At 37.8% G+C, this 13636-nt stretch overlaps 1 protein-coding gene across 4 annotated transcripts in view; it reads right to left on the bottom strand.

Moving 5' to 3' along the window:
• Nucleotides 1-13090, bottom strand: part of IGF1 (insulin like growth factor 1) — a 54366-nt gene extending 41276 nt beyond the window's left edge. The window contains exons 1-2 of one of the 4 annotated variants that reach the window (XM_026726553.2): nucleotides 12734-13090; nucleotides 6942-7104 (exon numbers count right to left, since the gene is read on the bottom strand). In XM_026726553.2, the coding sequence (XP_026582338.1) occupies nucleotides 6942-7104; nucleotides 12734-12796 (226 nt within the window). In that variant the 5' untranslated portion in view covers nucleotides 12797-13090. Of the gene's footprint in view, nucleotides 1-6941; nucleotides 7105-9645; nucleotides 9789-10169; nucleotides 10287-12733 lie in introns of those variants that run through there. The other 3 variants (XM_026726545.2, XM_087934899.1, XM_087934898.1) reach the window with 3 other exon arrangements.
• Nucleotides 13091-13636: the final 546 nt, after the last annotated feature.

The raw sequence follows: 13636 nt of genomic DNA, 5'->3' as shown, positions 1-13636 counted from the left end.
AGTGACAAGAAAAGCAGCAGTTAAATGACATCACAGGTGGACACAAATAGTGCCTAGAGCTGAATATCAAAGAGGTAAAAAGCTATCCAATTCTTTTATGAAATTTCTTCTTCTAAAGCATGTGTGTGTTAGATCATTCTTTTCACCCAGAGCCAAGTCTTGTGGTTTTTCATTTTTAATGCAAGCAATGCCTCAGAAGATTTGCTTTAAACATAACAGTTGACTATTGTTAGTGGAAAAAAATGCATTCCATTTTGTGGCAGTCAAAAGCTTAAGGTAGTTTTAGATTTATGGATGTTGAGTGAATAAACCAAGTATTAAATAACTTGGCTGTGACTCATTTCCCAGAGGACCATTGTTCTGTTTTCTATTAGCAAGTATGGATTAGGTTGAAAATTTTCCATCAGTTTTCTTAGATGGAGGAAGTCCTCACAGACAGGGTCAGCGTCATAATTTTCTTTGAATTAATGACATGAATTAAGTGTTTCCTTTATAATTTCAAATACTGCTTTTTCTGGAAAATGGATGGAAAGATATTACCTTTAGAAGGTCCAAAATATATAACTGGTCACGCTGTTATTAGAGTCAACTAAAATGTCATAAGAGAGTGAACAGAGTTTCAAGTTTTCCAGAATATATTGGAAGGCAAGCTCTTACAAAAAAAAAAAACTAACATGGGAAAAAATGAAAGAAATAAAAAAAAACTAAGGCAGATAAGCTCTGAAGTTCAAAGTCAGTCTAAAGCTGAAGACATAGCCTGAATGCAGTATTGATAGGTGTTCATCATTGTCAATGTATGCACTGAGGAACAAAAAAAAAATGTTGTTCAACTGCTAAGTTGTGTGCAACTCCTCACAATCCCATGGATCATAGCACACCAGGCCTCCCTGTCCTCCACTCTCTCCTGATGTCTGCCCAAACCTGTGTCCATTGTGTGAATGACAATATCTAACCATCTCATCCTCTACTGTATTCTTCTCCTTTTGCCTTCAGTCTTTTCCATTCCAGATTTCCATTAGGAGTGGAAAAGACACCAGGGTCTTTTCCAATCATTTGGTGGCCAAAGCATTTGAACTTTAGCTTCAGTATCTGTCCTTCCAAAGAACAGATTTCCATTAGGAGTGACTGATTTGATTTCCTGGCAGTCCAAACAGACTCTCAAGAGTCTTCTCCATCACCACAATTCAAAAGCAACAATTATCTGATTATGCTCAATCTAACTCTCACAACCATATATTACTACTGGGAAAGCCATAGCTTTGGCTATATGGGTCTTTGTTGGTAAAGTGATGTCTCTGCTTTTTAATATGCTGTCTAGTTTTGCCATAGCTTTCATCCCAAGGAGCAGGTGTTTTTTAATTTCATAGCTGCAATTGCTGTCTGCAGTCTGAAAACACAAATGCTTTCAACCTGTCTCCTGCTCCTCGTTATCATTGAGGAGCATCATAATCCCATATCCTTTAAATCTGCAAAGTATATCAGATAAAACTTCAAGCCAAGTTACATAAAGATAAAGTAATTCTTTCTCAAGCTAAGCTTGACTCCTAGTGCAGAGCTCCCAATCCCCAGGCTGTGGCCCACTATGGGTGGCTACCTGCGCTCCTGTAGCGCAAGCACAGTGCATGTGCCCGCCTGTCACAGAAATGGGGCTGCACATGGTTGTACGTGCCTGCCTACCACTCACAGGGAACTATGCCCTCCCTCTCCCCCACCAAGCCACAAAAACAGAAAAGGTTGGGGACCACTGTCCTAGTGAGAGTATGGATACATCCAGAGGTGGTATTCAGCAGGTTCTGACCATTCTGGGGAACCGGTAAGGAAATTTTGGGTATTTGGAGAACTGGCAAATATCACTTCTGACTGCTCACGCCCCATCTATTCTCTGCCTCCTGAGTCCCAGCTGATTGGCTGGGTCTTCTTTTGTTGCCCTGCACAGGAGAATGGAGCTAGAAAGCAGATTAGTGGGTGGGGAGGGAATGGAGATTTTATAGTAACCTTCCCCTGCCATACCACCAAGCCACGCCATGCCCACCAAGCCACGCCCACAGAACCAGTAGTAAAAAAATTTGAATCCCACCACTGGATACATCTATGAAATTTTCTGGAGGACAAGAAGTGGTTCTTCTGTGATCGTTTGATTTCAGTCTTACAACACTGTGAGTTCCTGATGATGTTGCATCCGAGTAATAAGCAGGTGTGGCCCTGCTTAATCTTAATCAACTAAGGTGTTGTCACCAGATGATCTTAGTAGTATTTATTCCATTTCAGTATCTTTCACTTTAGATAGAAAATTTTCCTAATGCTGTTGTTAGCCCATGAAACCAGCAACCTTTCTTTTTTACCTTAAAATCACTTAGAGATTTACTATAAGAATCCAATCGACTCCTAAAACTTATAAGTGTAAAGTTTTAATCATAAAAAGGATGCTAGGAACAGAGAATCTACTCCTGATTTTTTTTTCTGAATTAGTAGCACTTCCCCCCCGCCCCCCCCCGCAAAAAAGGTTATTCAATCTGGGCTCAGAGAAGACTTTGAGGATTTATAAATAAAGAGAACTATGATTCATGAAAGCTTATGAAATAATATATTTTACCCTTTAAGGTAGCACAGAACTTTATTGTTCTCTAACGAGTAGTGAACTTTTCAAACCTCACATTTCTTTCTAGCTTAGGTCAACATGTGAGCTGAAGAATTTTTGATTTCTCATGTAGCAGCCAGTCCTTCCTGCCCACCCAGATTCTGTTTCCCCCGCTTTTCCAAGTTTGATAAGTGGTGGTAATGACCGATATGAAAAGGATTTGGAGAGTTCACTTCTTTGCAGTCTTTTCACAACCTAGGGTACTCCATTAAATGTTGCATAAGAAGCTCAAATGTACATAGGAAACAAAATTCTTCTAAGACTTTTTGAAATTGATGTATAATCAGAAAAAAAAAACAATGAAAGGGAAGAGGAAAAAATAGCACTTCTATGTTTTCTCTATTACCCCATTATTGTTCCCAATATTTTACATGCAAAGAAGATTTATTTGGGGCGTATGGGAGATCTATGGGAGGGCGTTGGGAATAGAGAGAATCAGCGGGAAGGAAACTAATTCTTCCTGCTTGTAGGAGTTTTTCAGAAAAAGATGTTGCATATCCTTTAATGTTAAGCAGTATATGGGATAGAAGTGTTAAGGGTATCTTTTCCCCTCACTTAGTTTCAGGTTTCTTGTTACCTAACTTCTTTTGAATTCTGTTTTCTTTAAAAAAAATGTAGAAAAAAATGAATTTGGCTGTTTGCTAGCATTGTACAATTTCTGGGTCAAGTGTAATGCATAAATTGGAGGTTGACAGAATTATTATTGTGGAAGGTTTTTTTTTCTTTTACAAAAACAAAATGCCAAAGTCTTGTCTTAAATACCTGCAATTCCTTTTTAACCAGGACACAGGTTTTCACGTGATTTTCCAGCTGTTTGGATCCAAAGGACCATTACGCTCTTCATAGAGATTTCTTTTGGTTGCCAAGCATCTCATTGTGAACTTGGAAAGCCACAATTTCCCCCTGCCATGGAATTTAGGCTACTGAGCAGCTTGCTTTAACAGCAGATGATGGAATGCTCCACAAAGAGAGACAACCTGGAAACATTTTATGCTATTTGGCAACCAGTTCAAGATTACTTGACTCAGTGAAATATGAGTTAGACTTTATCATCTAGCTGTTCCTGGCCAGTTCTTTCTTCTGCTTTTTACATCTATCTTTGCTTCCTACAGCTTATTATGTATGTGGATTCTTTTTTTTTTTTTCAAGCAATGGGCATACATATTGCTTTTTCTTTTGGTCAAATGTTGGTTTATATAGTATATTAATCAAGATCTAATGTGGCACTGTAGATAATAGATTGATCTGTGCAATTGGAGGTCCCTGGCTCAACTGTTGGAATATAGGACCATAAGAAGTTGCTTTATATGGACAAAGTTCTTACACTGCATCATAGTAGCTATATTTGTTTGGTTTTGCTGGGTTGGGAATTCTGGGAGTTGAAGTCTAGATGGGTAAAAGTTTGAGAAACATGGACATAAGTCCTGGCTCTATAGAAGAGACTCCAGGAATTCTGTTGGAAGCAAAGATAGACAGACAGAAAGACACACACACACACACACAAAATTTGAGCTGTCATCCAGCTTTAGGTTCATGTAACCTGCCACCCAAAACAACGCCTAGGGTGCTAGAGAAGGACCTGGGAGCAAACCAAGGTGAAGTTGCTGCAGTGGTAGCAGAGCAAGTGCTAGCTTAACCATGATGGTATGCTAGTGATCTCTGCCTGGGCACAGGATCACCTTTCCTTCTGATTCTGAAACTGTGGATTCAGTGACTGGCCTTGTATCTGTCCACCAACTGTTCAGTGTTCAGCTATAGCCCAGTATTCACAGAAACTGACTGAAATTGGCAAACTGCCACCACCGCTACTGTTCTTCTGGTATTTTCTCTGTCCTGCAGTGTGTGCAGGCTGTATGGCACTTTCTATTATTCTTAATTGGAGCAGGTCACTTCCTCTTTTTCCCTATATCCTTTTTTTTCCATCAGCCTGCTCTTGTCTCCTGGTGTCCCTTCACACTTTCTTTGGTGAACCAATTGAGATGACAGAGAGTGTCACCTTCTTTCATCAGCTGAGTGATTGTTACAGGTCACAAAAGGTGACATGGAGCAACACAGAGTGTCCATGAGGAAAGAGCATGAGGCCCCTGAAATAGAATAAACCGTTTTTGTGGGTCATTATGAATGCTATATTGACTCAACATGCAGAATACTTGAATGCTAAGTCCTTGAATATCATCATCAAGTCCTTGAAAACTGGGAGGCCTTATTTGTGTAGAATGTGAAGGCATGAGTCACACTGAGCCTTGTTCTCTCTTTTTCTCAGTATCCTGAAACCAGGAGGATTTCAGAATCTTTCACTCACATTCTCAGTGAATTATAGTTTATTCAGCAGTAGCTATGAGTCAAGTAGGACTTCCAGGTCACATAGCTACTTCTTCAACAAGAGTGACACCACATCAAGAGGCACACTGGAATGAATAAGAATCTTTAGGACAGGGGTGTCAAATTCGTGATGACACATTGTCATCACATGATGTATCACAACTCCCCCCCCTCTAAACTGGGGGTGGCCATGGCCAGCATGTGATACATCCAGCCTGCCATGAGTTTGATACCCCTGCTTTAGGAGGAAATGGCAACATGAAGGCTCTTCCACTCTTTTTAAACTTTGAAATTATTTATTTTTTCTTTAAATTGTTTTAGTGTAATATTTATGTATAGTTTTTAAAGCTTTTATGCATTATTTGAATACCTCCCAGAGTTGCTTTGTATGATGGACAGTTTCTAAATGTGATATAAATAAAAATAAATAAATTCTGTTGTCTTCAGATTTAATTGCAGACTGTTTTATTACACAAAGTTCTTATAGCCTCCACACACACACACACACACAACACACACACACACACACACACACACACACACAAAACCAAGAAAAGACACCCACAGCATCAGCATCAAGACCAAATGATGATATATTACTGGGTATCATCAGGTTATTGACGGTACAATTCCAAGTTGATGGATGACAACAGGTTAATATAGCTGTTAAACAAAGTGATAAAAAAGGAGAGAACTATCCCCTACAATATCTTATATAAAAAGGTGATTAATGCCCAAATGTAAACATCCTCCAAGGGGCAATATCCATCACAGATGTCCAATAAAGAGGAGCTGAAAGTCAGTGTGATCATCACAAGTTTTATTAAGGTGCTTAAATTCTTACAGGAGTAGACATGTTCCCTGTATTGGGCAACAGGTATGTTCTGTTCTTGCCATAGCCTGACTATGGCAAGGGGCTGGTTTATAAAGTTTTTGTAACCATTCACAAAATAAATTGTGTGAGAACCTAGTTTAGTAAAATGTTATCCTTGTGAACTCTTTAGTATCTCTTCACCTCACATTATTTCAGTGTGCATTTTAAGCTCTTGATTCATGATTTCAATTAATTTTTTTTAACCAAAGAGATATTAAAATCAAGATTTCTTATACACAAGCACAAGAGGTTCCATTACATGACATTCCTTCTTAATTCACAAAGTCACATTCACATGAAACTGTTCAAGCAGAAACTTCTCCAGCCTTGTTCTCCAAATATATTGAAGCCAAACCAATAGCAAAGATTGTTCAATGCAGTAGGCACCTCTTGGTAGTTGCATTATGTTACCATTTCCTATCTCCTGCACTTCCCACTTTAATGACAGTTCCCATAGCCACAAAGGCCAGATGTTGGAAGAGAGTTGTAATAATGATAAATAACATCCAGTTTTTAATGTGCTTAAAAGAGAAATTGTGTGCAGGACTAAACCATTTCCAGATGCAGCATCTTGTATAAGAGGAAGTTCTTAGGGTGGAAAAGAAGTGAAATTGGTAAGTATAGCAAGAGAAAAAGAAAAAGAATAGTTAGAAAGTATAATAGTCTGTTGTTGTTGTTTTTTAAAAAAAGAGGAGTGAGTAGAAGATGTTAAACCTACACAAACTAATGTACATTTTTGACCTAGGATTTGAGAGAAGCCTATTGTAGTACTATTATTTGATAAATACCATACAGACATGCACACAACCTCTTCCACATACACATGGGTGTAGAAACACTGTAGAACAGGGGTTTCCAACCTTGGCAACTTTAAGCCTGGAGGACTTCAACTCCCAGAATTCTCCAGCCAGCAAAGCTGGCTGGGAAATTCTGGAAGTTGAAGTCCTTCAAGCTTAAAGTTGCCAAGGTTGGAAACCCCTGCTGTAGAAAGCACAGGAACTGATAACTGATGTGCATGACCCCAAAATTTACATTCTCCAGAAAAACAACTGGAAAAACTGACCCAACTTTTCAGTGAGAAGAGGATCAATGGATGGTTAAACTTACTGAAATAAAAGCCTCTTTCTCCACAGACAAATTGAAGAGCATCAACCAACTCAGCACCACAAAGTGTTTCATGGCCAGCAGCAGCAACAGTCGAGCCAGTTAATGTGAGCAAACACAGGCCAAAGTAGAAGAAATTAAGGGATGTTGCAGTGAGCATCTTTACCTGTGAATGAAGTAAAAACAAAACTATGTCAATGCTTTTTCAGAAAATCCCCAAAATTGGACTAAACAAGATGCTTATTTAAATAGAACCAAATGGATTGCTTTATTAGCACTGAGGCCCATTTAAAAAAAAAATTACATATTGGGGAAAATTCTGATCAAATAACCATGAGCCTTGTCCGTCCAGGAGCTAATGTCTATAGGCAATTTCAAATTTTTGTTTCCGATAGTTCATTTATTTTTAAACAGATTTGACTGGACAGGCCTTTATACAGATCAGAAACTTCATTCAAGTAGATCCTGGACAATATTTCAAACAGACAACTTTGTAAACTAGAATATAGGGCTACTCCCAGGTGTGAAACCCGTTTTCTGTTTCTTTCTGACTTCTGAGAATTGTTTGTTGTTTCACTTCATGCCTTTTCTCTGAGGTAGGCCCTCATCTGCTCCAAATTTGACAGGTAAAATCTGAAGCACACCCAGGAAGATACAAGTGTTTTGAGCAAAATAGACTAAGAAAATATTTCATTTTCAGATAAATCTTTTGCTTTTTGTGCATTTAAAAAAATCAGATACATATGTGCCTTAGTGTATTTTTACATTGGTGTGGCAGTTGATTTCTACCCTGCATTCTTTCTTTTTCTTAAAGAAATTCATAGGTTGTTGGCATCCAGAGCCATCTCCCATGTCTTAAATTCATGTGAACCAATACTGCGAAGGCATCTGTAGGATTTTGATAAACTCAGTTGAAGAGTTAGATTACTTAATTCTAGTTCAAGTAAAACTTCTGGGTCTTTTAAACTTCACCCAACTATTACAAGAAAAAGGTGACATTAAAAATGGATCTATTTCCCTTTTAAATGTCTGAATTATTAAAAGCAGAGGGGTTCCCCACCCAAAGATATATATTGAACCTGGCAGCTTATTGTTAAATTTTCAGAGGCTTAACTCAACAGATACAGTGTGGTTCAACTATGAAGGGAAGACCAAATAGATTGGGTGTGATCCAGCTACCAAAGCAGTTTTAAACCCCTATATGACTGATGTTTAAATTAGGATCAACAGCTGTGTTGTGTTACTGGAGCAACACAAGGCAGCTGCAGTATGCTAATCTTTGTTAGACATCTGAAACAAGTAACTACAGGGAGAAATGGGCAGAAATTACAAACACAAGCACCATCAAACTCTGGAAAGTATAAAATGCCTAGATGAATTAACCAAGAATTGGGAGTACCTCAACAATTACAGTGTAGAAATTCTCATAATTATAACAAAATATTGTAGCAAGGAACATTTCAGTTCCATGCTTAACCCAGGCAGCCATGCTTTCTTCTAGGATGTTCCATTCCATTTCCCTGTCCCTTCTACATATTGATATGAAATATTCCACGACTACTATATAACTACAATACTGCAATCCTGATTGGGTTGGGTTTATTTGTTCATCATACTGATATGCTGCCCATCTCACAATCAAGTGACCCTGATTTAGACTCAGAGGTATGGATATGTGACTTTACTTCCCCAAATATTTCCTGTACACTTGTGATAAAACTCAGAAACTGTGCTAATAATACAGGGATTTTTCTCCAAGTAATTTAGCAATAGCAATATCACTTAGACTTATATATGATAACACAGTGCTTTAGAGCCCTCTCTAAGTGGTTTACAGAGTCATCATATTGCCCCCAACAATCTGGGTCCACATTTTACTGACCTCAGAAGGCTGAGTCAACCTTGAGCCGCTCAGAATTAAACCCCTGGAAGGAGCAGTGAGTTAGACCTGCAGTGCTGCATTCTAACCACTGCGCCACCATGGCTCTTACTTTATCTCCAAGATCAGTTGCTAAATGAGCTGTATCATCATCATGATCATCATCATCATGATCATCCCTTTTTCTCAGCCTCCCAAAATTTTGCCACATTATAGAATTATTGAAAATTTCAATCTTGCTCAGTAAGTAGAAAAAAGATTTGATTGCCAAACACTTTATTGGCAATGGCTGGAAGGATTACATCAGTTACTTGTCTTAATATCTTTGAAAAGCAGCTTTTCCCTCTATGAAGCTTTTTCAAAGAGCATTCCTTTTCCTTGAGACAGACACACAGACAGAATCACAGACAGAATACACATAATATTTGTTCCTGGGGTGGGGGATGGACAATTAGAACCACAGTCAGAAACCAGTCCTTAGCAATGTCTAGCTTGGCCTTCACATTAAATGTGAAACATTTCTCTACAAAAGCCCATCTATAATGACTAGCCAACCTAGCAGAGAACCTAGCCAACTAACCAACAGATGAGAATAGTAGGCAAGATCTCCATTTATGGAAACATCCAATATAAATATAGAAAGATATTTAAAAGACTTAATGAAAATGAAATAGCTATTTAACATTTACAAAACATGACAGTCCAGAGTATTAGAAAGGCAAATATGAATGTGACTTCAGAAGCAGAAACAAGGTTCACTATATTCAGTCATAGAAACTAAGAATAGTCTCAGTTTTCATAATGTCATTTTCCTCTATTCAATTACACCTCAAAAGTGTTTAAGGCAGAGGTAAGTCACCTGCTTTCACGGGCTTGCTTTCCAGGGTGCAATTCAAAAAGTTATCCCAGCATTGTCTCAATGAAATGGCATTGCGTACCTACTGAAGAACACTGTGTATTCAACACAGTGTTCTTTGATCCCAGTTGGCTTTGCCTCAAACATAAACTTCATTTAACAATGTTATTTTTTCTGAGACTGCAGCAGACTTTGCACACTGTAAAAATGAAATATCAGATCTAGGACAAGAGAATGGGACACCATTCCCACTCCTTTATGTGAGCCAAGAATGTGACACCACACACTTGCCTAGAATCTCCTAGAAAGCAAAATCATAATCTCTTCACATAGTTTGGAAAGAGGAAAAAATGGTCAAATGGACCAAAAATCCTATCTCATCAATCATATAATAATAGTGTTTTTGAAGATTTATCTGTCAGAAAATTCTCCGATGTACCTTAATATTTCTGCTCCATTCATATGGAAAGACTGGAGTCATTAAAGGAATACTTACGATAATTAACAATTTGGCTGGTGGTCTTTTCAATAGATCAGAGTGTCCCCAATTTATTGTCTGTCCCATTTGAACTGAAGGCAGAGGCCTTTAAAAGCAAGTCCTGGAAAGTGGGTGGGGTTTATCAGAGTGTCTGATTAAGTTTGGACTCTGAGTCCAACTCTGTACTGTGCAGGACTGGCTAAACAATGTGGTAATGAATGACCAATTATGTTTCATAGCTGCAATTTCAACAGATCTTCTCCTTCCGAGAAGATCCAGTATCTTCTGCATCTGGAGTGCAGCAGTCCAAAACAGTGGCTCTTAAAGTAGCCAGCAGATGGATTGTTCCTTGGCTTTAACACCTTCTTTTGCCCTCCCCCAGCTCCTCCCATTCGGCAAGCTTCAAATCAAGCAGCGCATACAAAAACGCTTGAGCGAAATTTGGGCGCATGCCGGTTTGGTGACTATCTAAAATAACAACGCTCAGGGTTTACTTGAAAGCGCTTTTCAGAGACATGGCAGCTGGTATACTGTAGACAGAAGTATCAGTCTGTGCTAAGGAAATACATATGTAAGCTGTCAGACATCATCATTAGGTGAATAAGGCAATATATGCAACCAACATGATACCAAGGAAGCATTGAATAAGAAATCATACATACTGTAAGCACACTGACCACCAGGACGAAGTGAATAGTTCTGTTCTATTTGGGACTCATTATAGCTAGGTAGCCAGATGTAATTCTATGGGGTTCAAATCCTCACCATGAACTCATGGACCTTTGCACTTCAAAAGATTATATGCAGTACATGAACTTTAGGAGCTATCCAGGTCCTGGCACTCAGGTAGAGAAAGTGATATATATAGTATATATTAGAATCACCTTTCCTTAAAATCTCAGAACAGAGAGATACAAATGTTATGTCTTGTCATGCTTTTGTGTACCAGGTATTCCTTTTCTACCTATTGGCATTCACAAACAATACTGATGAACTAATTCCTTCTAGAACCTATGATAGAAGTCTAGCAGGATCAGTGCAGCTAGCATTATCCAGAAAGAAGTTGAGAAAAGTTCTCATTGCACCAATCTCAAGAATATCCTCATCTCAAGGGCAGCCTTAGGCATTCAAGAAAAATAATATTTGGAATCAAGGTTGCAAGGTTATGAACACTTACATGGTAATAATTCACATTTAACTTGTTGGATTTTTTTCTTGACATTCATGCATAGGATTCAGCTACAAATCCCTCTAAGCTTAATAGGATTTGGTTTTCAGCTAACATGTTTAGTAGTTTAGTACTGCCTTCTTCTATAAATTCAATTTTGTTACACTCTGCTAATTAATTATGATTTGGTATCTATATTATGTTGGAAAGCTTATAATAAAAAAATACTTTCCTCTTTCCAATAAACTGAACATTGGATGCTGTCCATAGTTCTGCAGTTATAACCATGATCCTCCAATAGGTATTGATTTCAGCAATATTTCCATAACACTGTTTATTCTTACTCTAAACATGTTATAAAATTATTTCTTTCAAGTAAAGTAAAATGGATAAATAATACTCAGGCAAGGTAGTTTTTTAAAAAAAGTAAAAACAAAACTAAATTGGCACCTACAGCTTTTGAGACTGTCAGCTGCACGCAACTCTGCCTACAAAATGGAAAAACAAAACTTTATTCTTGAAGGATATAATTTTGCTGAGAATGGAAACTTGAGGCCAGCTGACAAAAACAGAGGTCAGTAGATCTACTGAAGTCAAATCTATCTGAAAAGTGTTATGTTTCCAAGAAGCAGTGAATACAGGATACTATTTAAAAACTCCTATCAAACTTTGTTTAACAAAAGCTGCTTTGTGAAAGTAAAATAAAACTGCATATAAAATAGTTTGTTCACTTTTCTTACTGGATAATTGCTTAAATTTAGCATGAATCTGCAAGAGCAGAAAGCTGTGCATGGTTCTTCTTTCAGAAAAGGAAAAACAAACTTCACTTTCATAGGAAACCATAAAAAAAGTCTAAATGTAGATGGATGCCAATAAGCAGCTGCTATAAAGACTATATACTGTAATCTCTCGGTTACTTCTGTACTTCTGGGTATATAATAATCCTAGAGAACTGAATCAGCTATTTGATGTCTAATGGGTATTACAATGTCAACATTTGCACCTGCAGTGCAATTCAAAACTGCTTGTATCCAACTCAGCAGTTATTAACCACAGCAAATGATGTAAGTGGGAATTTTAAATATGACAGAGCAAGAATTTTTGCAGAAAGTTTTTCTAATCCAAGTTGAATTCATAAGTACCTTCACCGTTTCTAAGCTATGCTCAGAGCAGTCATTCCATGCAGTCATTTCTCAACTGTGCTAAAATTGTTCAGCAGTTTAGAAATAAAATCCCAGTGCAGAAATAATGCCACTGAAAGTGTCTATAGCAATCTTCAAGCCAAAATCTGATTACACATACAGCAAAATTATAAATTTTATATATATATATATTTATATATATATAAATAATATTTATATTTATATATATATAAATAATTTCAAACAGAAAACAAATAGGAAGAAAGATTTACCTTCAAGAAATCACAAAAGCAGCACTTAAATAATAGTGTTGAAAGACTGTTGGTTTCCCCCATTGCTTCTTAAGTGCAAACTCTGGAAATGAATTGGTTAGCAGAGGAATAATGAGGGGGGGAATAAAAAGAAAAAAAGAAATCCAGGAGATGTTCACATATCAATATTGAGGAGTTTTATTCCATTGCGCAGGCTTGATCTGCTCTGATTTGAGAGTGAGATTTAGCAAACAGAAGAAGATTTAGAGAAAATCCTCACATTTATCTACATTACAGACACTGTAGACAGGAAACAGCTGGAAGAACATTTGCTTTCTCTCTCTCTCTTCTCTCCTTTCTCTCTCCTCTCTCTCTCTCTCTCTCTCCCTCTCTCTCTCTCCCTCTTCTGGCAAAGTTACTGAGTAAGGATTTTTGGGCACAATGACAAATAACATCATACCTTTGCATTTTGAAACTGGAGCACTGAAGTGTCGTTGGGTTTTTTTTCCACCCAATCCCCCTCCTTCTTTAAAAGAATGCTTCTGAATGGAAGACAAGAAAATATAGTTGAAGAACTCTTAGAAGCTGGAGCTGCAATAAAAAATGAAACATGCAAATGGACATGTTTCAGCTGGCTGCAACAGGGATTAATTCAGACACCTTTGGGCTGTATTGTCCAAGAAGCTGCTGGAATTCTGCATTTGTTAGCCATTGTTGGAACCAGTTCTACCTAATATCAAATGCTAAAATTCCCTTTTGCCATCTGATTCCTACCAGAATGGCTGATCCATATACAGGGCACATCCTCATGCCTTTTACAAAACCCACTGGAATAAATGCATCTTGACAGAAGTGAAACTTTTTGTTTTTTTCCTTCTACCCCAGGGGTGTCAAACTTTCATCGTTACGGTGGTGACACATGAC

Source organism: Pseudonaja textilis, chromosome 5 (genome assembly GCF_049901715.1).
Source record: "Pseudonaja textilis isolate UNSWEBS1 chromosome 5, rPseTex1.2, whole genome shotgun sequence".
Taxonomy (NCBI): domain Eukaryota; kingdom Metazoa; phylum Chordata; class Lepidosauria; order Squamata; family Elapidae; genus Pseudonaja; species Pseudonaja textilis.
Note: the sequence above shows the minus strand (reverse complement) of the source record. Positions and strands in the feature narration are given on the sequence as shown.